Source organism: Protomyctophum bolini (genome assembly GCF_963924005.1).
Source record: "Protomyctophum bolini genome assembly, chromosome: 19".
Lineage (NCBI taxonomy): Eukaryota > Metazoa > Chordata > Actinopteri > Myctophiformes > Myctophidae > Protomyctophum > Protomyctophum bolini.
Genome location: NC_137880.1, coordinates 38,847,734 through 38,871,026, shown reverse-complemented (window position 1 = coordinate 38,871,026; position 23,293 = coordinate 38,847,734). Strand labels below are relative to the sequence as shown.

Sequence of the window (23,293 nt, the reverse complement as noted above, 5' to 3'; positions counted from 1 at the left end):
CAAAATAATTTGCCTCCCAAAATAATTTGCCAAAATAATTTGCCAAAATAATTTGCCAAAATAATTTGCCTCCCAAAATAATTTGCCAAAATAATTTGCTTCCCAAAATAATTTGCCTCCCAAAATAATTTGCCAAAATAATTTGCCTCCCAAAATAATTTGCCAAAATAATTTGCCAAAATAATTTGCCAAAATAATTTGCCAAAATAATTTGACTCCCAAAATAATTTGACTCCCAAAATAATTTGCCTCCCAAAATAATTTGCCTCCCAAAATAATTTGCCTCCCAAAATAATTTGCCAAAATAATTTGACTCCCAAAATAATTTGCCAAAATAATTTGCCTCCCAAAATAATAATAAATAATTTGACTCCCAAAATAATTTGCCTCCCAAAATAATTTGCCTCCCAAAATAATTTGCCTCCCAAAATAATTTGCCAAAATAATTTGCCTCCCAAAATAATTTGACTCCCAAAATAATTTGCCAAAATAATTTGACTCCCAAAATAATTTGCCTCCCAAAATAATTTGCCTCCCAAAATAATAATAAATAATTTGCCTCCCAAAATAATTTGCCTCCCAAAATAATTTGCCTCCCAAAATAATTTGCCTCCCAAAATAATTTGCCAAAACAATTTGCCAAAATAATTTGCCTCCCAAAATAATTTGCCTCTCAAAATAATTTGCCTCCCAAAATTATTTGCCTCCCAAAATTATTTGCCAAAATAATTTGACTCCCAAAATAATTTGCCAAAATAATTTGCCTCCCAAAATAATTTGCCAAAATAATTTGCCTTCCAAAATAATAATAAATAATTTGCCTCCCAAAATAATTTGCCTCCCAAAATAATTTGCCAAAATAATTTGCCTCCCAAAATAATTTGCCAAAATAATTTGCTTCCCAAAATAATTTGCCTCCCAAAATAATTTGCCAAAATAATTTGCCTCCCAAAATAATTTGCCTCCCAAAATAATTTGCCAAAATAATTTGCCAAAATAATTTGCCAAAATAATTTTACTCCCAAAATAATTTGCCTCCCAAAATAATTTGCCTCCCAAAATAATTTGCCTCCCAAAATAATTTGCCAAAATAATTTGACTCCCAAAATAATTTGCCTCCCAAAATAATTTGCCTCCCAAAATAATAATAAATAATTTGACTCCCAAAATAATTTGCCTCCCAAAATAATTTGCCTCCCAAAATAATTTGCCAAAATAATTTGCCTCCCAAAATAATTTGACTCCCAAAATAATTTACCAAAATAATTTGACTCCCAAAATAATTTGCCTCCCAAAATAATTTGCCTCCCAAAATAATAATAAATAATTTGCCTCCCAAAATAATTTGCCTCCCAAAATAATTTGCCTCCCAAAATAATTTGCCAAAATAATTTGCCTCCCAAAATAATTTGCCTCCCAAAATAAATTGCCAAAATAATTTGCCTCCCAAAATAATTTGCCTCCCAAAATAATTTGCCTCCCAAAATAATTTGCCTCCCAAAATAATTTGCCAAAATAATTTGACTCCCAAAATAATTTGCCTTCCAAAATAATTTGCCTCCCAAAATAATAATAAATAATTTGCCTCCCAAAATAATTTGCCTCCCAAAATAATTTGCCAAAATAATTTGCCAAAATAATTTGCCTCCCAAAATAATTTGCCTCCCAAAATAATTTGCCAAAATAATTTGCCTCCCAAAATAATTTGCCAAAATTTTAGGAGCTGTTTCTCAATAACCAAAAGTGTAAAATAATGTTTTAGGAGCTGTTTCTCAACAACCAAAGTGTCAAATAATTGTTAGAAGCTGTTTTTCAACAACCAAAAGTGTCAAATAATGTTTTAGGAGCTGTTTCTCAACAACCAAAAGTGTAAAATAATGTTTTAGGAGCTGTTTCTCAACAACCAAAGTGTCAAATAATTGTTAGAAGCTGTTTCTCAACAACCAAAAGTGTAAAATAATGTTTTAGGAGCTGTTTCTCAACAACCAAAGTGTCAAATAATGGTTAGAAGCTGTTTTTCAACAACCAAAAGTGTTAAATAATCTTTTAGGAGCTGTTTCTCAATAACCAAAAGTGTAAAATAATGTTTTAGGAGCTGTTTCTCAACAACCAAAGTGTCAAATAATGGTTAGAAGCTGTTTTTCAACAACCAAAAGTGTCAAATAATGTTTTAGGAGCTGTTTCTCACTAATTTGCCTCCCAAAATAATTTGCCAAAATAATTTGCCTCCCAAAATAATTTGCCTCCCAAAATAATTTGCCTCCCAAAATAATTTGCCAAAATAATTTGCCTTCGAAAATAATTTGCCTTCCAAAATAATAATAAATAATTTGCCTCCCAAAATAATTTGCCTCCCAAAATAATTTGCCTCCCAAAATAATTTGCCAAAATAATTTGCCTCCGAAAATAATTTGCCTCCCAAAATAATTTGCCTCCCAAAATAATTTGCCAAAATAATTTGCCTCCCAAAATAATTTGCCAAAATAATTTGCTTCCCAAAATAATTTGCCTCCCAAAATAATTTGCCAAAATAATTTGCCTCCCAAAATAATTTGCCAAAATAATTTGCCAAAATAATTTGCCAAAATAATTTGCCAAAATAATTTGCCAAAATAATTTGACTCCCAAAATAATTTGCCAAAATAATTTGACTCCCAAAATAATTTGCCAAAATAATTTGACTCCCAAAATAATTTGCCAAAATAATTTGCCTCCCAAAATAATTTGCCTCCCAAAATAATAATAAATAATTTGACTCCCAAAATAATTTGACTCCCAAAATAATTTGCCTCCCAAAATAATTTGACTCCCAAAATAATTTGCCGAAATAATTTGACTCCCAAAATAATTTGCCTCCCAAAATAATAATAAATAATTTGCCTCCCAAAATAATTTGCCTCCCAAAATAATTTGCCTCCCAAAATAATTTGCCTCCCAAAATAAATTGCCTCCCAAAATAATTTGCCTCCCAAAATAATTTGCCTCCCAAAATAATTTGCCAAAATAATTTGACTCCCAAAATAATTTGCCTCCCAAAATAATTTGCCAAAATAATTTGCCTTCCAAAATAATTTGCCTCCCAAAATAATAATAAATAATTTGCCTCCCAAAATAATTTGCCTCCCAAAATAATTTGCCTCCCAAAATAATTTGCCTCCCAAAATAATTTGCCAAAATAATTTGCCTCCCAAAATAATTTGCCAAAATTTTAGGAGCTGTTTCTCAATAACCAAAAGTGTAAAATAATGTTTTAGGAGCTGTTTCTCAACAACCAAAGTGTCAAATAATTGTTAGAAGCTGTTTTTCAACAACCAAAAGTGTCAAATAATGTTTTAGGAGCTGTTTCTCAACAACCAAAAGTGTAAAATAATGTTTTAGGAGCTGTTTCTCAACAACCAAAGTGTCAAATAATTGTTAGAAGCTGTTTCTCAACAACCAAAAGTGTAAAATAATGTTTTAGGAGCTGTTTCTCAACAACCAAAGTGTCAAATAATGGTTAGAAGCTGTTTTTCAACAACCAAAAGTGTTAAATAATCTTTTAGGAGCTGTTTCTCAATAACCAAAAGTGTAAAATAATGTTTTAGGAGCTGTTTCTCAACAACCAAAGTGTCAAATAATGGTTAGAAGATGTTTTTCAACAACCAAAAGTGTCAAATAATGTTTTAGGAGCTGTTTCTCACTAATTTGCCTCCCAAAATAATTTGCCAAAATAATTTGCCTCCCAAAATAATTTGCCTCCCAAAATAATTTGCCAAAATAATTTGACTCCCAAAATAATTTGCCAAAATAATTTGCCTCCCAAAATAATTTGCCAAAATAATTTGCCTTCGAAAATAATTTGCCTTCCAAAATAATAATAAATAATTTGCCTCCCAAAATAATTTGCCTCCCAAAATAATTTGCCAAAATAATTTGCCTCCCAAAATAATTTGCCAAAATAATTTGCCTCCCAAAATAATTTGCCAAAATAATTTGCCAAAATAATTTGCCTCCCAAAATAATTTGCCAAAATAATTTGCCTCCCAAAATAATTTGCCTGCCAAAATAATTTGCCTCCCAAAATAATTTGCCAAAATAATTTGCCTCCCAAAATAATTTTCCTCCCAAAATAATTTGCCTCCCAAAATAATTTGCCAAAATAATTTGCCTCCCAAAATAATTTGCCTCCCAAAATAATTTGCCAAAATAATTTGCCTCCCAAAATAATTTGCCTCCCAAAATAATTTGCCTCCCAAAATAATTTGCCGCCCAAAATAATTTGCCTCCCAAAATAATTTGCCTCCCAAAATAATTTGCCTCCCAAAATAATAATAATCACCAATAATAATAACCAAAAGTGTCAAATAATGTTTTAGGAGCTGTTTCTCAATAACCAAAAGTGTAAAATAATGTTTTAGGAGCTGTTTCTCAACAACCAAAGTGTCAAATAATGGTTAGAAGCTGTTTTTCAACAACCAAAAGTGTCAAATAATGTTTTAGGAGCTGTTTCTCAACAACCAAAAGTGTAAAATAATGTTTTAGGAGCTGTTTCTCAACAACCAAAGTGTCAAATAATGGTTAGAAGCTGTTTTTCAACAACCAAAAGTGTCAAATAATGTTTTAGGAGCTGTTTCTCAATAACCAAAAGTGTAAAATAATGTTTTAGGAGCTGTTTCTCAACAACCAAAGTGTCAAATAATGGTTAGAAGCTGTTTTTCAACAACCAAAAGTGTTAAATAATGTTTTAGGAGCTGTTTCTCAACAACCAAAAGTGTAAAATAATGTTTTAGGAGCTGTTTCTCAACAACCAAAGTGTCAAATAATGGTTAGAAGCTGTTTTTCAACAACCAAAAGTGTTAAATAATGTTTTAGGAGCTGTTTCTCAATAACCAAAAGTGTAAAATAATGTTTTAGGAGCTGTTTCTCAACAACCAAAGTGTCAAATAATGGTTAGAAGCTGTTTTTCAACAACCAAAAGTGTCAAATAATGTTTTAGGAGCTGTTTCTCACTAATTTGCCTCCCAAAATAATTTGCCTCCCAAAATAATTTGACTCCCAAAATAATTTGCCAAAATAATTTGCCTCCCAAAATAATTTGCCAAAATAATTTGCCTTCGAAAATAATTTGCCTTCCAAAATAATAATAAATAATTTGCCTCCCAAAATAATTTGCCTCCCAAAATAATTTGCCTCCCAAAATAATTTGCCAAAATAATTTGCCAAAATAATTTGCCTCCCAAAATAATTTGCCTCCCAAAATAATTTGCCAAAATAATTTGCCTCCCAAAATAATTTGCCAAAATAATTTGCCTCCCAAAATAATTTGCCAAAATAATTTGCCTCCCAAAATAATTTGCCTGCCAAAATAATTTGCCTCCCAAAATAATTTGCCAAAATAATTTGCCTCCCAAAATAAATTTCCTCCCAAAATAATTTGCCTCCCAAAATAATTTGCCAAAATAATTTGCCTCCCAAAATAATTTGCCTCCCAAAATAATTTGCCAAAATAATTTGCCTCCCAAAATAATTTGCCTCCCAAAATAATTTGCCGCCCAAAATAATTTGCCTCCCAAAATAATTTGCCAAAATAATTTGCCTCCCAAAATAATTTGCCTCCCAAAATAATAATAATCACCAATAATAATAACCAAAAGTGTCAAATAATGTTTTAGGAGCTGTTTCTCAATAACCAAAAGTGTAAAATAATGTTTTAGGAGCTGTTTCTCAACAACCAAAGTGTCAAATAATGGTTAGAAGCTGTTTTTCAACAACCAAAAGTGTCAAATAATGTTTTAGGAGCTGTTTCTCAACAACCAAAAGTGTAAAATAATGTTTTAGGAGCTGTTTCTCAACAACCAAAGTGTCAAATAATGGTTAGAAGCTGTTTTTCAACAACCAAAAGTGTCAAATAATGTTTTAGGAGCTGTTTCTCAATAACCAAAAGTGTAAAATAATGTTTTAGGAGCTGTTTCTCAACAACCAAAGTGTCAAATAATGGTTAGAAGCTGTTTTTCAACAACCAAAAGTGTTAAATAATGTTTTAGGAGCTGTTTCTCAATAACCAAAAGTGTAAAATAATGTTTTAGGAGCATTTTCTCAACAACCAAAGTGTCAAATAATGGTTAGAAGCTGTTTTTCAACAACCAAAAGTGTCAAATAATGTTTTAGGAGCTGTTTCTCAATAACCAAAAGTGTAAAATAATGTTTTAGGAGCTGTTTCTCAACAACCAAAGTGTCAAATAATGGTTAGAAGCTGTTTTTCAACAACCAAAAGTGTCAAATAATGTTTTAGGAGCTGTTTCTCAATAACCAAAAGTGTAAAATAATGTTTTAGGAGCTGTTTCTCAACAACCAAAGTGTCAAATAATGGTTAGAAGCTGTTTTTCAACAACCAAAAGTGTCAAATAATGTTTTAGGAGCTGTTTCTCAATAACCAAAAGTGTAAAATAATGTTTTAGGAGCTGTTTCTCAACAACCAAAGTGTCAAATAATGGTTAGAAGCTGTTTTTCAACAACCAAAAGTGTAAAATAATGTTTTAGGAGCTGTTTCTCAATAACCAAAAGTGTAAAATAATGTTTTAGGAGCTGTTTCTCAACAACCAAAGTGTCAAATAATTGTTAGAAGCTGTTTTTCAACAACCAAAAGTGTCAAATAATGTTTTAGGAGCTGTTTCTCACTAATTTGCCTCCCAAAATAATTTGCAAAAATAATTTGCCTCCCAAAATAATTTGCCTCCCAGAATTATTTGCCTCCCAAAATTATTTGCCAAAATAATTTGACTCCCAAAATAATTTGCCAAAATAATTTGCCTCCCAAAATAATTTGCCAAAATAATTTGCCTTCCAAAATAATAATAAATAATTTGCCTCCCAAAATAATTTGCCTCCCAAAATAATTTGCCAAAATAATTTGCCAAAATAATTTGCCTCCCAAAATAATTTGCCTCCCAAAATAATTTGCCAAAATAATTTGCCTCCCAAAATAATTTGCCAAAATAATTTGCTTCCCAAAATAATTTGCCTCCCAAAATAATTTGCCAAAATAATTTGCCTCCCAAAATAATTTGCCTCCCAAAATAATTTGCCAAAATAATTTGACTCCCAAAATAATTTGACTCCCAAAAAAATTTGCCTCCCAAAATAATTTGCCTCCCAAAATAATTTGCCTCCCAAAATAATTTGACTCCCAAAATAATTTGCCAAAATAATTTGCCTCCCAAAATAATTTGCCTCCCAAAATAATAATAAATAATTTGACTCCCAAAATAATTTGACTCCCAAAATAATTTGACTCCCAAATAATTTGCCTCCCAAAATAATTTGCCAAAATAATTTGCCTCCCAAAATAATTTGCCAAAATAATTTGACTCCCAAAATAATTTGACTCCCAAAATAATTTGCCAAAATAATTTGACTCCCAAAATAATTTGCCAAAATAATTTGCCTCCCAAAATAATTTGCCTCCCAAAATAATAATAAATAATTTGCCTCCCAAAATAATTTGCCTCCCAAAATAATTTGCCAAAATAATTTGCCAAAATAATTTGCCAAAATAATTTGCCTCCCAAAATAATTTGCCTCCCAAAATAATTTGCCAAAATAATTTGCCTCCCAAAATAATTTGCCTTCCCAAAATAATTTGCCAAAATAATTTGCCTCCCAAAATAATTTGCCTCCCAAAATAATTTGCCTCCCAAAATAATTTGACTCCCAAAATAATTTGCCTCCCAAAATAATTTGCCAAAATAATTTGCCTTCCAAAATAATTTGCCTCCCAAAATAATAATAAATAATTTGCCTCCCAAAATAAGTTGCCTCCCAAAATAATTTGCCTCCCAAAATAATTTGCCAAAATAATTTGCCTCCCAAAATAATTTGCCAAAATAATTTGCCTCCCAAAATAATTTGCCAAAATTTTAGGAGCTGTTTCTCAATAACCAAAAGTGTAAAATAATGTTTTAGGAGCTGTTTCTCAACAACCAAAGTGTCAAATAATTGTTAGAAGCTGTTTTTCAATAACCAAAAGTGTCAAATAATGTTTTAGGAGCTGTTTCTCAACAACCAAAAGTGTAAAATAATGTTTTAGGAGCTGTTTCTCAACAACCAAAGTGTCAAATAATTGTTAGAAGCTGTTTCTCAACAACCAAAAGTGTTAAATAATGTTTTAGAAGCTGTTTCTCAATAACCAAAAGTGTAAAATAATGTTTTAGGAGCTGTTTCTCAACAACCAAAGTGTCAAATAATGGAAGTGTCAAATAATGGTTAGAAGCTGTTTTTCAACAACCAAAAGTGTCAAATAATGTTTTAGGAGCTGTTTCTCACTAATTTGCCTCCCAAAATAATTTGCCTCCCAAAATAATTTGCCTCCCAAAATAATTTGCCTCCCAAAATAATTTGACTCCCAAAATAATTTGCCAAAATAATTTGCCTCCCAAAATAATTTGCCAAAATAATTTGCCTTCCAAAATAATTTGCCTTCCAAAATAATAATAAATAATTTGCCTCCCAAAATAATTTGCCTCCCAAAATAATTTGCCTCCCAAAATAATTTGCCTCCCAAAATAATTTGCCAAAATAATTTGCCTCCCAAAATAATTTGCCAAAATAATTTGCCTCCCAAAATAATTTGCCAAAATAATTTGCCTCCCAAAATAATTTGCCTGCCAAAATAATTTGCCTCCCAAAATAATTTGCCTCCCAAAATAATTTGCCAAAATAATTTGCCTCCCAAAATAATTTGCCTGCCAAAATAATTTGCCTCCCAAAATAATTTGCCTCCCAAAATAATTTGCCAAAATAATTTGCCTGCCAAAATAATTTGCCTCCCAAAATAATTTGCCTCCCAAAATAATTTGCCAAAATAATTTGCCTTCCAAAATAATAATAAATAATTTGCCTCCCAAAATAATTTGCCTCCCAAAATAATTTGCCTCCCAAAATAATTTGCCTCCCAAAATAATTTGCCAAAATAATTTGCCTCCCAAAATAATTTGCCAAAATAATTTGCCTCCCAAAATAATTTGCCAAAATAATTTGCCTCCCAAAATAATTTGCCAAAATAATTTGCCTCCCAAAATAATTTGCCTGCCAAAATAATTTGCCTCCCAAAATAATTTGCCTCCCAAAATAATTTGCCAAAATAATTTGCCTCCCAAAATAATTTGCCTGCCAAAATAATTTGCCTCCCAAAATAATTTGCCTCCCAAAATAATTTGCCTCCCAAAATAATTTGCCTGCCAAAATAATTTGCCTCCCAAAATAATTTGCCTCCCAAAATAATTTGCCAAAATAATTTGCCTTCCAAAATAATTTGCCTTCCAAAATAATAATAAATAATTTGCCTCCCAAAATAATTTGCCTCCCAAAATAATTTGCCAAAATAATTTGCCTCCCAAAATAATTTGCCAAAATAATTTGCCTCCCAAAATAATTTGCCAAAGTAATTTGCCTCCCAAAATAATTTGCCTGCCAAAATAATTTGCCTGCCAAAATAATTTGCCTCCCAAAATAATTTGCCAAAATAATTTGCCTCCCAAAATAATTTTCCTCCCAAAATAATTTGCCTCCCAAAATAATTTGCCAAAATAATTTGCCTCCCAAAATAATTTGCCTCCCAAAATAATTTTGCCTCCCAAAATAATTTGCCTCCCAAAATAATTTGCCGCCCAAAATAATTTGCCTCCCAAAATAATTTGCCTCCCAAAATAATTTGCCTCCCAAAATAATAATAATCACCAATAATAATAACCAAAAGTGTCAAATAATGTTTTAGGAGCTGTTTCTCAATAACCAAAAGTGTAAAATAATGTTTTAGGAGCTGTTTCTCAACAACCAAAGTGTCAAATAATGGTTAGAAGCTGTTTTTCAACAACCAAAAGTGTCAAATAATGTTTTAGGAGCTGTTTCTCAACAACCAAAAGTGTAAAATAATGTTTTAGGAGCTGTTTCTCAACAACCAAAGTGTCAAATAATGGTTAGAAGCTGTTTTTCAACAACCAAAAGTGTCAAATAATGTTTTAGGAGCTGTTTCTCAATAACCAAAAGTGTAAAATAATGTTTTAGGAGCTGTTTCTCAACAACCAAAGTGTCAAATAATGGTTAGAAGCTGTTTTTCAACAACCAAAAGTGTAAAATAATGTTTTAGGAGCTGTTTCTCAATAACCAAAAGTGTAAAATAATGTTTTAGGAGCTGTTTCTCAACAACCAAAGTGTCAAATAATGGTTAGAAGCTGTTTTTCAACAACCAAAAGTGTCAAATAATGTTTTAGGAGCTGTTTCTCAATAACCAAAAGTGTAAAATAATGTTTTAGGAGCTGTTTCTCAACAACCAAAGTGTCAAATAATGGTTAGAAGCTGTTTTTCAACAACCAAAAGTGTAAAATAATGTTTTAGGAGCTGTTTCTCAATAACCAAAAGTGTAAAATAATGTTTTAGGAGCTGTTTCTCAACAACCAAAGTGTCAAATAATTGTTAGAAGCTGTTTTTCAACAACCAAAAGTGTCAAATAATGTTCTAGGAGCTGTTTCTCAACAACCAAAAGTGTAAAATAATGTTTTAGGAGCTGTTTCTCAACAACCAAAGTGTCAAATAATGGTTAGAAGCTGTTTTTCAACAACCAAAAGTGTTAAATAATGTTTTATAAGCTGTTTCTCAATAACCAAAAGTGTAAAATAATGTTTTAGGAGCATTTTCTCAACAACCAAAGTGTCAAATAATGGTTAGAAGCTGTTTTTCAACAACCAAAAGTGTCAATTAATGTTTTAGGAGCTGTTTCTCAATAACCAAAAGTGTAAAATAATGTTTTAGGAGCTGTTTCTCAACAACCAAAGTGTCAAATAATGGTTAGAAGCTGTTTTTCAACAACCAAAAGTGTCAAATAATGTTTTAGGAGCTGTTTCTCAATAACCAAAAGTGTAAAATAATGTTTTAGGAGCTGTTTCTCAACAACCAAAGTGTCAAATAATGGTTAGAAGCTGTTTTTCAACAACCAAAAGTGTCAAATAATGTTTTAGGAGCTGTTTCTCAATAACCAAAAGTGTAAAATAATGTTTTAGGAGCTGTTTCTCAACAACCAAAGTGTCAAATAATGGTTAGAAGCTGTTTTTCAACGATCAAAAGTGTCAAATAATGTTTTAGGAGCTGTTTCTCAACAACCAAAAGTGTAAAATAATGTTTTAGGAGCTGTTTCTCAACAACCAAAGTGTCAAATAATGGTTAGAAGCTGTTTTTCAACAACCAAAAGTGTCAAATAATGTTTTAGGAGCTGTTTCTCAATAACCAAAAGTGTAAAATAATGTTTTAGGAGCTGTTTCTCAACAACCAAAGTGTCAAATAATGGTTAGAAGCTGTTTTTCAACAACCAAAAGTGTCAAATAATGTTTTAGGAGCTGTTTCTCAATAACCAAAAGTGTAAAATAATGTTTTAGGAGCTGTTTCTCGACAACCAAAGTGTCAAATAATGGTTAGAAGCTGTTTTTCAACAACCAAAAGTGTCAAATAATGTTTTAGGAGCTGTTTCTCAACAACCAAAAGTGTAAAATAATGTTTTAGGAGCTGTTTCTCAACAACCAAAGTGTCAAATAATGGTTAGAAGCTGTTTTTCAACAACCAAAAGTGTCAAATAATGTTTTAGGAGCTGTTTCTCAATAACCAAAAGTGTAAAATAATGTTTTAGGAGCTGTTTCTCAACAACCAAAGTGTCAAATAATGGTTAGAAGCTGTTTTTCAACAACCAAAAGTGTCAAATAATGTTTTAGGAGCTGTTTCTCAATAACCAAAAGTGTAAAATAATGTTTTAGGAGCTGTTTCTCAACAACCAAAGTGTCAAATAATGGTTAGAAGCTGTTTTTCAACAACCAAAAGTGTCAAATAATGTTTTAGGAGCTGTTTCTCAATAACCAAAAGTGTAAAATAATGTTTTAGGAGCTGTTTCTCAACAACCAAAGTGTCAAATAATGGTTAGAAGCTGTTTTTCAACAACCAAAAGTGTCAAATAATGTTTTAGGAGCTGTTTCTCACTAACCAAAAGTGTAAAATAATGTTTTAGGAGCTGTTTCTCAACAACCAACGTGTCAAATAATGGTTAGAAGCTGTTTTTCAACAACCAAAAGTGTCAAATAATGTTTTAGGAGCTGTTTCTCAACAACCAAAGTGTCAAATAATGGTTAGAAGCTGTTTCTCAACAACCAAAGTGTCAAATAATGGTTAGAAGCTGTTTTTCAACAACCAAAAGTGTCAAATAATGTTTAAAAACACACCACCAGGTACAGCAGCGGGCACGGCGGCGGCGGCAGCGACAACAGCAGCGTCCTGAGCGGCGAGCTGCCTCCCGCCATGGGCCGCACGGCGCTCTACCTGTGCCACAGCGGCGGGAGCAGCGGCTACGAGAGCATGCTGCGCGACAGCAGCACCACCACCGGCACCACCTCGTCCTCCTCACCGCACGACTCCATGAGCGAGAGCGGCGTCTCCTCCTCCTCCTACACCGCCACCAGCAGGGGGAGCAGCAGCACGAGGGTCTCCTCCAGGACAACCCAGAAGAAGCAGAGAGGAGGCAACGGTGGGTTGTTTTGGCCGTCGTTTTGGTTTGGTTTGGTTTTTGTTTTGCGAACGCAGTGAGCACTATAACTATGAGACCTATAGCAGAACATGTCTGTGTGTGTGTGTGTGTGTGTGTGTGTGTGTGTCACGCTGTAACACCACCCGCCCGCCACCAGAGGGCGCAGCTGTATCACACACACAAAACACACACACACACACACACACAAAACACACACACACACAACTTAACTTACAAAAAAACCCTTTAAAAAATACTTTAAAAATAACTTAAAGAAAACTTTAAAAATACGCACGCACGCACGCACACATAAACACACACACTAAAAAAAGAACTAAGATTAAACACTAAGATTACTATGAAGTCGCTGATGATCGGTCGCTTCATATTCTGAACGAGAGGCATGTTGTTGACGTCAGAAATGAAGAGCTTTAGTATATCTGGTCAAAACCACGGAGAGCTCCTTAGATTGTGAACGGCAATCATAGACTGTAAAAAATATGGACAAAGCGTTCCGCGGGTCTAACATGAACGTAAAATGAAGCCTGTCAGTCCTTGCAATGGAAGTCGCCATCTTTCTAGATCCGTTTGGGCCCAGCTGGCCATTGGCTGGCCCAGACAACGAGGCGGGACTTCCCCCCTTCTTCTCCGTTGGTTTTTATTTTGACTCGAGTGGGTGGGGGATCCCGTTCATAGACTGTAACGGTAGCCACGCCCCTCAGAACATACGCGACGTTATGGTCATTTTTTAAATGAATGGGACCATAATTTTCCAAAAAGAATATTATGACATTATAAATGAGACTTTAAACTAGTGACTGGAAGCAGAAAGTATTCATGACCATGTTTATTAAGGTAATACAGTCTAGGTGAAGTTGGGCCCAAATACATGGACCTCTATGGAGCTATGGGTCCAGTGACAGCGCCACAACAGGCCATTATATGAACTTTCATTTCCTTAGTGGCTTCACAAAATATCTGTCTGACTGCCCCCCTGACGGCAACGCACATGCGCGAAAGAGCAAGGAGTACTATGGTGCAGAAGGAGTTACAGAGGCCAACTAAAAAGAAAAATAAATCAGAATATCTACGACGTGTGTGTACACGATCAAATAATTTATAAGATGAAAAACAAAACAAATAGTGTTATATTTTCTTCTTTCTAATTATTTGATCGGCCCCAAAACATTGTGTTCGTTGTCACGATTTGTCACGATCCGGTGTGGCTTTGTCCGCGGCGTAACCGTCTTTAAATAAATACTTTTTGAAATGTCACTGTATTGAAACGTCACATTATTCATACTTCCGGGTTTCCACTGTATTGAAACGTCACATTATTCATACTTCCGGGTTTCCACTGTATTGAAACGTCACATTATTCATACTTCCGGGTTTCCACTGTATTGAAACGTCACATTATTCATACTTCCGGGTTTCCGCTGTATTGAAACGTCACATTATTCATACTTCCGGGTTTCCACTGTATTGAAACGACACATTATTCATACTTCCGGGTTTCCACTGTATTGAAACGTCACATTATTCATACTTCCGGGTTTCCACTGTATTGAAACGTCACATTATTCATACTTCCGGGTTTCCACTGCATTGAAACGTCACATTATTCATACTTCCGGGTTTCCGCTGTATTGAAACGTCACATTATTCATACTTCCGGGTTTCCACTGTATTGAAACGTCACATTATTCATACTTCCGGGTTTCCACTGTATTGAAACGTCACATTATTCATACTTCCGGGTTTCCGCTGTATTGAAACGTCACATTATTCGTACTTTCGGGTTTCCGCTGTATTGAAACGTCACATTATTCATACTTCCGGGTTTCCACTGTATTGAAACGTCACATTATTCATATACTTCCAGGTTTCCAGCGGCGCCGGCTGATCCCCAGCCCCATGCCGGACACTTCCTCCCTGGGGCGGAAGCCAGGGGGCGGAGCCCAGTGGGTGGACCTGCCCCCACTGGGCGGAGCCACGAAGGAGCCGTTCGAGATCAAGGTGTACGAGATCGACGACGTGGAGAGACTGCAGAGGAAGAGGGACGTGTTGGCCGCGTCGGAGGTGGGGATGCGTTTGGTGTCTGAGGTGCTGTGGTAGTTGTGTGATGTATGGGGGTATGACAGTGCTGTGGTAGTTGTGTGATGTATGGGCGTGTGACAGTGCTGTGGTAGTTGTGTGATGTATGGGGGTGTGACAGTGCTGTGGTAGTTGTGTGATGTATGGGGGTATGACAGTGCTGTGGTAGTTGTGTGATGTATGGGGGTGTGACTGCTGTGGTAGTTGTGTGATGTATGGGGCGTGTGACAGTGCTGTGGTAGTTGTGTGATGTATGGGCGTGTGACAGTGCTGTGGTAGTTGTGTGGTGTATGGGGGTGTGACAGTGCTGTGGTAGTTGTGTGATGTATGGGGGTGTGACAGTGCTGTGGTAGTTGTGTGATGTATGGGGGTGTGACAGTGCTGTGGTAGTTGTGTGATGTATGGGCGTGTGACAGTGCTGTGGTAGTTGTGTGATGTATGGGGGTATGACAGTGCTGTGGTAGTTGTGTGATGTATGGGCGTGTGACAGTGCTGTGGTAGTTGTGTGATGTATGGGCGTGTGACTGCTGTGGTAGTTGTGTGATGTATGGGGGTGTGACAGTGCTGTGGTAGTTGTGTGATGTATGGGGGTGTGACAGTGCTGTGGTAGTTGTGTGATGTATGGGCGTGTGACTGCTGTGGTAGTTGTGTGATGTATGGGGGTGTGACAGTGCTGTGGTAGTTGTGTGGTGTATGGGGGGTGTGACAGTGCTGTGGTAGTTGTGTGATGTATGGGGGTATGACGGTGCTGTGGTAGTTGTGTGATGTATGGGGGTGTGACAGTGCTGTGGTAGTTGTGTGATGTATGGGCGTGTGACGGTGCTGTGGTAGTTGTGTGATGTATGGGGGTGTGACAGTGCTGTGGTAGTTGTGTGATGTATGGGCGTGTGACAGTGCTGTGGTAGTGACTTGACAGGTCATTAACTGTGCAGAGAGAGGAGAGGAGGCAGAGAGAGGATAGGACATGCATTAATGTGATACTGGATGGAGAGCTGGGTTCCTTTCAATTAGGAGGAGAAAGATCATCTCCAATTCATCTCCTCAGCCTCTGCCTGTGTGTGTGTGTGTGTGTGTGTGTGTGTGTGTGTGTGTGTGTGTGTGTGTGTGTGTGTGTGTGTGTGTGTGTGTGTGTGTGTGTGTGTGTGTGTGTGTGTGTGTGTGTGTGTGTGTGTGCTAGATGAATGCTAATGCATCAATTAGTTCTGCTCTAGCAAACAGTGATTGAAAGTGTTTCATCTCTGCCTGCCTGCCTGCCTGCCTGCGTGCGTGCGTGTGTCCGTGTGTGTGCGTGTGTAACAGTGTGTGTGTGTGTTACCTGTACCCCTGAAGGGTGTGTGGGTATTTGTTCAGGATTTGCTGACTGCATTCTGTACGGCACCCGTAAATATTTGTGTCCTTGTATTTGTATCTCTTATGTGGACATAAATAAATGATTAAAATGTTAGATGTGTATTCATTACTTGTCTTGTCTTTGTCTCCTATAGCAACCGTTCCAGGATGTTGAAAAGGTAGGCCTACATTTATACAGCTTAAACATCTGGACTGTTTAAATATATTTTTTTATCCCACGATTTTGTAACCCATTTTTCACCCCTGTGTCAATCATCGAATGTGATCCTGGGCTCTACACACCCTCCGCCAACCTAGTCCCCATATATGGGGGACAAGGGGAGAGCAACCTAGTCCCCATATATGGGGGACAAGGAGAGACCAACCTAGTCCCCATATATGGGGGACATGGGGAGAGCAACGGACTTGAACTCATGCTTCCTTCATGCCTGAGTGTCCAAGTTGCTCCTTTACACCTGACAGGGGGGAGTTTCCCTGGTTGGACGTAGCGCAGCGCGTGGAAGGAACACGTTATTCCATAAACATCTGGACTGTACAACAACAATATACATATCTTAACCCATTTTGACCTGGGAATGATTCTACAAATGATGTCTTGTCTTTTCAGAAATACCTCATGTTTCCAATGTCAGTGGTTCTCAAACTATTTCATATCAAGGACCCCCAAGATTATGTGTAATTGGCCGCCGACCCCCCCATCTGAAAATAATGTCGTTCCATGTTGTAGATCTGCTATTGTCTGTCCAAAAGTTACGGGATATCAGCCCCTGCCCCTCTAACACTCTCTGCCATGTCCCTGCTATATGATCCTCGTACCTCAATGATACTAATGAAGGCTCTGTTCCATTCGGCCTCATAACCTCAATGATACTAATGAAGGCTCTGTTCCATTCGGCCTCATAGCCTCAATGATACTAATGAAGGCTCTGTTCCATTCGGCCTCATAGCCTCAATGATACTAATGAAGGCTCTGTTCCATTCGGCCTCATAACCTCAATGATACTAATGAAGGCTCTGTTCCATTCGGCCTCATAGCCTCAATGATACTAATGAAGGCTCTGTTCCATTCGGCCTCATAGCCTCAATGATACTAATGAAGGCTCTGTTCCATTCGGCCTCATAGCCTCAATGATACTAATGAAGGCTCTGTTCCATTCGGCCTCATAGCCTCAATGATACTAATGAAGGCTCTGTTCCATTCGGCCTCATAGCCTCAATGATACTAATGAAGGCTCTGTTTCATTCGGCCTCATAGCCTCAATGATACTAATGAAGGCTCTGTTCCATTCGGCCTCATAGCCTCAATGATACTAATGAAGGCTCTGTTCCATTCGGCCTCATAGCCTCAATGATACTAATGAAGGCTCCGTTCCATTCGGCCTCATAGCCTCAATGATACTAATGAAGGCTCTGTTCCATTCGGCCTCATAGCCTCAATGATACTAATGAAGGCTCTGTTCCATTCGGCCTCATAACCTCAATGATACTAATGAAGGCTCTGTTCCATTCGGCCTCATAGCCTCAACGATACTAATGAAGGCTCTGTTCCATTCAGCCTCATAGCCTCAATGATACGTGTGTGTGTGTGTGTGTGTGTGTTTGTGTGTGTGTCTCTGTGTCTGTGTGCGTGCGTGCATGTCTCTGTGTGTGTGTCTCTGTGTGTGTGTGTGTGTGTGTGTCTCTGTGTGTGTCTCTGTGTGTGTCTGTCTCTGTGTCTGTGTATGTGTGCGTTCGTGCGTGTGTGCGTGTGGCTGATCCAGGGTCTGCTGTACTTCAACGCCAGGCTCAGGATGCTGGAGAAGAGACAGCAGCAGATCCGAGATCTGCGGCTCAAACACGACAGGCTGAGGGCGGAGCTGGACAAGGCCAAGGGCAGACTGATGCTGGACCAGTCCAAGTGGAGCGGAGAGTGTAAGTACTGACCCTGGACCAGTCCAAAGTACTGACCCTGGACCAGTCCAAATGGAGCGAAGAGTGTCATTACTGATCCTGGACCAGAGTGCAAGTATACTGCACTGAATCTGATCCTGGACCAGTTGAAATGGAGCGGAGAGTCTTAAAGTACTGCATGTTCTATGTTGGTGTAAATCTGACAAAATATCCAGACAAATTGCAAATGAAAAACAAAGTGGCAAAAACTGTTATTAACCCATTTTGAGCGGGAACCCCTTTTGGTGTTTACATACATTATGTTATAATTTAGCTATTGAAAAATAGCAGATCTACAAGCTCGTAGCGCGCCACTCGGTGGCGCGCTACGAGCTTGTAGATCTGCTATTTTTGAAAAATCGTTAAAATGTGCCTCAAATCTTTCAGAAGATGCTTTTGAAAACCTTTTTTTTTTTTTTTTTTCGACGTCAGGCCTGAATGGGTTAAACAGTTTAGTCGACAAAATCAACACTGGAAGGAAAGTCCAACCCAAAAAAACCCAAAACACCCATAGATGTGTATACATGTCCAAGGCCTCCTGCAGTCTGATTATATAAAGGACGTGTGTATACGTACGTACACGTCCAAGGCTTAATTAGTGTTAAAAGCCACAGCATTGTTGTAGATTCTGCTGAGTCGTGAGTCCTTTAATTAAACCTCCATTGTTGTGGTGCTGACTTTGTAATTGTATTAGTGGTTAAATGCAGGCTCGGCTCGATGTGTGGTTTTAACCCATTTTGACCTGAGATCAGATCCTAAAAATGTCGATTTTCTTTCAAAAATAGCAGACCTACAACTACAAGCTCGTAGCGCGCCACTCGGTGGCGCGCTACGAGCTTGTAGGTCTGCTTTTTTTCAATAGCTAAAAGCATAACATAATGCTAACACCCAAAAGGGGTTCCCGTTCAGAATGGGTTAAACAATAAACATTTAATACCTATTTGAACATTGAGTGCTGACTTAACCCATTTTGGCCGGGAACCCATTTTGGTGTTAGCATCATGTTATGCTTTAGCTATTGAAAAAGAGCAGATCTACAAGCTCATAGCGCGCCACCGAGTGGCGCGCCACGAGCTTGTAGATCTGCTATTTTTGAAAAATCGAAGAACGACTGACATTTTTAGAATCTGATCTCAGGTCAGAATGGGTTAATCAGACCAGTGTGTGTCCAGTGGAAACCTGGTATGAATCAGGTCAGAATGGGTTAATTCTAATCGATCTGCGTTGAGTCCAGAAACAATGGCTTCAGTTTGTCTTGGTTTAATCGAAGAACAATCGGTCCAATTACTGCAATGTTGTATTATGTTTGTTCAATCCTTTTACTCTCAGTGCCTGCATTGGACGATTAAATATCCTGGTTCTTGCATGATTATGCAAATGTGTGTGCGAGCGTGCGTGTGTGTGTGTGTGTGCGTGTGTGTTGTGTGTTGTGTGTGTGTGTGTGTGTGTGTGTGTGTGTGTGCACGCACCCGATGTTGTCTGCGCAATTATGCAAACATAATGTTGCTGTTTTCCATAATCTCAGCGAGTGTGAAAACACACAAAGCATAATTAGGAATAAATCAGTCTCTCAGCAGCACTTTTAGACCCATTTAGACCTGAGGACGATTCTACCAATTCCTTCTAAATCCTGACAGTTTTCTGAGAAGAAACCCCATGTTTCTATAATGTCAGTCGTTCTCAAACACTTTCATGTCCAGGACCCCCAGAATTACATGTAATTGGCTGCCGGCCCCCATCTGAAAATGTGTTGTTCCAGGGACCCCCTCCCAGAAGCAAAATAATTTGCTTGAACACATTTTCACGATTTCTCAAAAAAAGCAGACCTACAAGCTCAAAGCGCGGCACTCGGTGCCGCGCTTTTAGCTTGTAGGTCTGCTATTTTCAACAGCTAAAGCATAACATAGTAGTCTAGTAACCAACGTTTTATGTTATAAATGTTGAGTATGGGTCCAACTCCCCAGCATGTAGAAACTGATGTTATAAATGTTGAGTATGGGTCCAACTTCCCAGCATGTAGAAACTGATGTTATAAATGTTGAGTATGGGTCCAACTCCCCAGCATGTAGAAACTGATGTTATAAATGTTGAGTATGGGTCCAACTCCCCAGCATGTAGAAACTGATGTTATAAATGTTGAGTATGGGTCCCCAGCATGTAGAAACTGATGTTATAAATGTTGAGTATGGGTCCAACTCCCCAGCATGTAGAAACTGATGTTATAAATTTTGAGTATGGGTCCAACTTCCCAGCATGTAGAAACTGATGTTATAAATTTTGAGTATGGGTCCAACTTCCCAGCATGTAGAAACTGATGTTATAAATGTTGAGTATGGGTCCCCAGCATGTAGAAACTGCCGGATGCTAACTTGCATAATGTTGAGAAATCTTCGTAATCGACATAATCTGTGACCATATACCATTAACAACCTATAGAAGGCAAAATATTCAAAATGTCATCATGCTTTGTACAGTATGTAGGGGAGAGCAGGGTCGGTTGATGCGCATTTTACTAATCCCTCCCTGCACAGAGATTAATTAATTTCAAGTAACCAAACTTTTTTGTGAACAAGATACACTTGTCCTCTCCCATTACCCCGAGTGTTTTTTAATTTTGGTGAAACGAGTCGGACGCAATCGGCAAGCAAAGAAAAAAAACCTTTCGTCCTGTCAAAAGCAAGATCAAGGACGAAAGACGCGGAAGTAAGAGCGAGATCGCTTTGCTTGCCGATTGCGTCCGACTCGTTTCACCAAAATTAAAAAACACTCGGGGTAATGGGAGAGGACAAGTGTATCTTGTTCACAAAAAAGTTTGGTTACTTGAAATTAATTAATCTCTGTGCAGGGAGGGAATTAGTAAAATGCGCGTCAACCGACCTGTCTCTCTTCCAGTCTCCGCTACTTAAAGCGTGCAAAAACACAAAAGGGTCTGTAGCTCCGTCAATTTTAGGCGGAAATGGATAAGTTTTTGTCTGCAAGGCTTTCGGGCACTGTGGAATCGAATGACGTCACCGGAAATATGCGACGAAAAGGCGTTGTATGGTATCCAGTCCGAGGTGCAACCGTCCTACCGCACCAACTGACCCCGCTCTCCCCTAGCATGTGACGTGTTTTCATGATTTTCAGGAAACTGTCAGGATTTAGAGGACATTTTGTAGAATAAATAGGCTAGTTAAAGGGACACTTCACCCTTTTTGCAAAAGAATATAATAATAATGTTAATGACGTTTAGGAGCTTTAGAACACTTTCCTGGGGGTCTTTATGTGTGTAATATGTGGTTTTAGATATTTTAGATTGTAGCAGTGAGCCTGTTGTCTCTGATGTCATGGACACTGGGCTCACTTCCTTCCTGGACTACATGTTGTCTCAGTAAGACAGCTCTCCCCCCGTCCACAAGGAGGAGCAGTGCACCAAAGAATTATGGGAATTGTAGTCCAGGAAGGTAGTGAGACCAGTGTCCATGACATCAGAGACACTGTGCTCACTGCTACAATCTAAAATATCTAAAACCACATATTACACACATAAATACCTCCAGGAAAGTGATCTAAAGCTTCTAAACATCATTAACATATATTTTTTTGCAAAAAGGGTGAAGTGTCCCTTTAACCCCTGCTATGCTGTGTGCTCATTGATGACTAGAGGCCTCTCTAGTTAACCCCTGCTATGCTGTGTGCCGCGGGCTGTCGGCATGCTCCTATATTCTGGGGGGGACAATTAGAGAAAACGGTGATGCAACCTCCTGCAATATGTCACATTATGCATTCAAAGACAAATACCTTTTATGTATTTACATATCAGGGTAAACACTGCATAATATTGTCATGACAATTATTTGTGGTGGTGTTGTTGTGGTGGTTATTGAAATTGACACTCACACATTCACTATAGCTTTTGTTCCTTGACAAAGACGGTCTGCTTCAACCAACACACAAATACATTAATGGGCATTAAAATAGACTCGATACACAAGCGGCTATGTCAACTAACTATCAATCGGCGTACTTTTATATGGAGATCTCTTTATGTGCGTACGTGCATGTGTGTGTGCGTGCGTGCGTGCTTGTGTGCGCACAATTATTAAAGGCGCAGTGAAATGAAAAATAAGTTTTTCACACTTTTAGACCATATCCGTGGTCATCATATGGGCATACCTAACAATGGATGCCAAAACAATGGGAAAATTCTCATTTCTGTGTGTTTTTATATCAAAGGTCCATAAAAACGATTGTATTATTTATTTATTAAAACGAAAACGTGCTGCGTGATGACGTGTAGAGATACACATCGATAAAAGCCAATAAAAATGAAGCTCACATGTTTAATTCCCCATGTCTGCGCATCCATGCAACACAGCTGCTTCTGATTACAGATTACTCCGTTTTTATTTCCATTCAAGATAACATTCAGACAGTGTATTACTCGGTTTCAACTTAATCATCACGCTAAAATATGTTTCTGAAAACATTATAGGGTAGAAATAAGCCACATAACAATAAACTGGTTGTGCTGGGCGACCGTCTGATTTATAAACAAACAACACCACGCTGTTGCGCATAGCATTAGCCACCGTCCCTAGCTACGTCCCATCGCCTGAAGGGATGCGACACTCTGATTGGTTCAGAAACTTCAGACCGGTGTTTCATGTGGAAACACCATTTTCATGTTGTTCACCATTTCCGTTTCACTGCGCCTTTAAAGCAATGCTGTGATCAAAATGTGTGGCTTTGTGACGCATTTCGAGGTACGTTAAAACGACCGGATTAAGGTTGGTGAGGGGTGCGTTAAGGGTTGGTTAGGTTTAGGTGTGCTGCCCCGTGGGAGGTGAGGGTTTGAGATAGGGTTGTAGGACTAATGAGTGGTCTAACCAATGACCAGTAACCCCTAACTCTCTCTCCTCTTCCTCCTCTTCCTCCTCCTCTTCCTGTAACAGTCGACATGGACCCCGACGTGGAGCCCGGGTCCCAGGACTACCTGGACCTTCTGGCCCAGACCACGGCCGAGCTGGAGTTCTGCGTCAACCTCTGCAAGTCCCGCGTGATGATGGAGACCTGCTTCGACATCTGACCTCTGACATCTGCAAGTCCCGCGTGATGATGGAGACCTGCTTCTGACCTCTGACACCTGACCTCTCCAACGGCCCGCTGCCGCAACGCAGGAAGTTGAGGTGTGAGGACGACACGCCCAAGGAAGTAATTCCTTGCCAGGCATTCTGCGAGACCCCTCCCCCCCCCCCCCCCCCCCCCCCCCCCACCACCATGTTCTAGATCTCTGCGGCACCGCCGCTATACCCTAAACGCGTAGTGCTGTTGTTGTTGTTAGTGGGAATAAACACAGAAGCACCACCCGGGGAGAGAGTCCGAGTGCTGACAAAAGGC

General features: G+C 37.9%; 1 protein-coding gene across 1 annotated transcript in view; it reads left to right on the top strand.

Annotated features, from left to right (window-relative positions):
* Positions 1 to 22,982, top strand: part of LOC308334716 (kinesin-like protein KIF26A) — a gene marked incomplete at both ends in the record, with an annotated part of 195,941 nt that extends 172,959 nt beyond the window's left edge. The window contains 5 exons of the mRNA XM_080791520.1: positions 12,243 to 12,538; positions 14,424 to 14,635; positions 16,120 to 16,143; positions 17,746 to 17,896; positions 22,849 to 22,982. Of these exons, the coding sequence (XP_080647646.1) occupies positions 12,243 to 12,538; positions 14,424 to 14,635; positions 16,120 to 16,143; positions 17,746 to 17,896; positions 22,849 to 22,982 (817 nt within the window). The remainder of the gene's footprint in view (positions 1 to 12,242; positions 12,539 to 14,423; positions 14,636 to 16,119; positions 16,144 to 17,745; positions 17,897 to 22,848) is intronic.
* Positions 22,983 to 23,293: the final 311 nt, after the last annotated feature.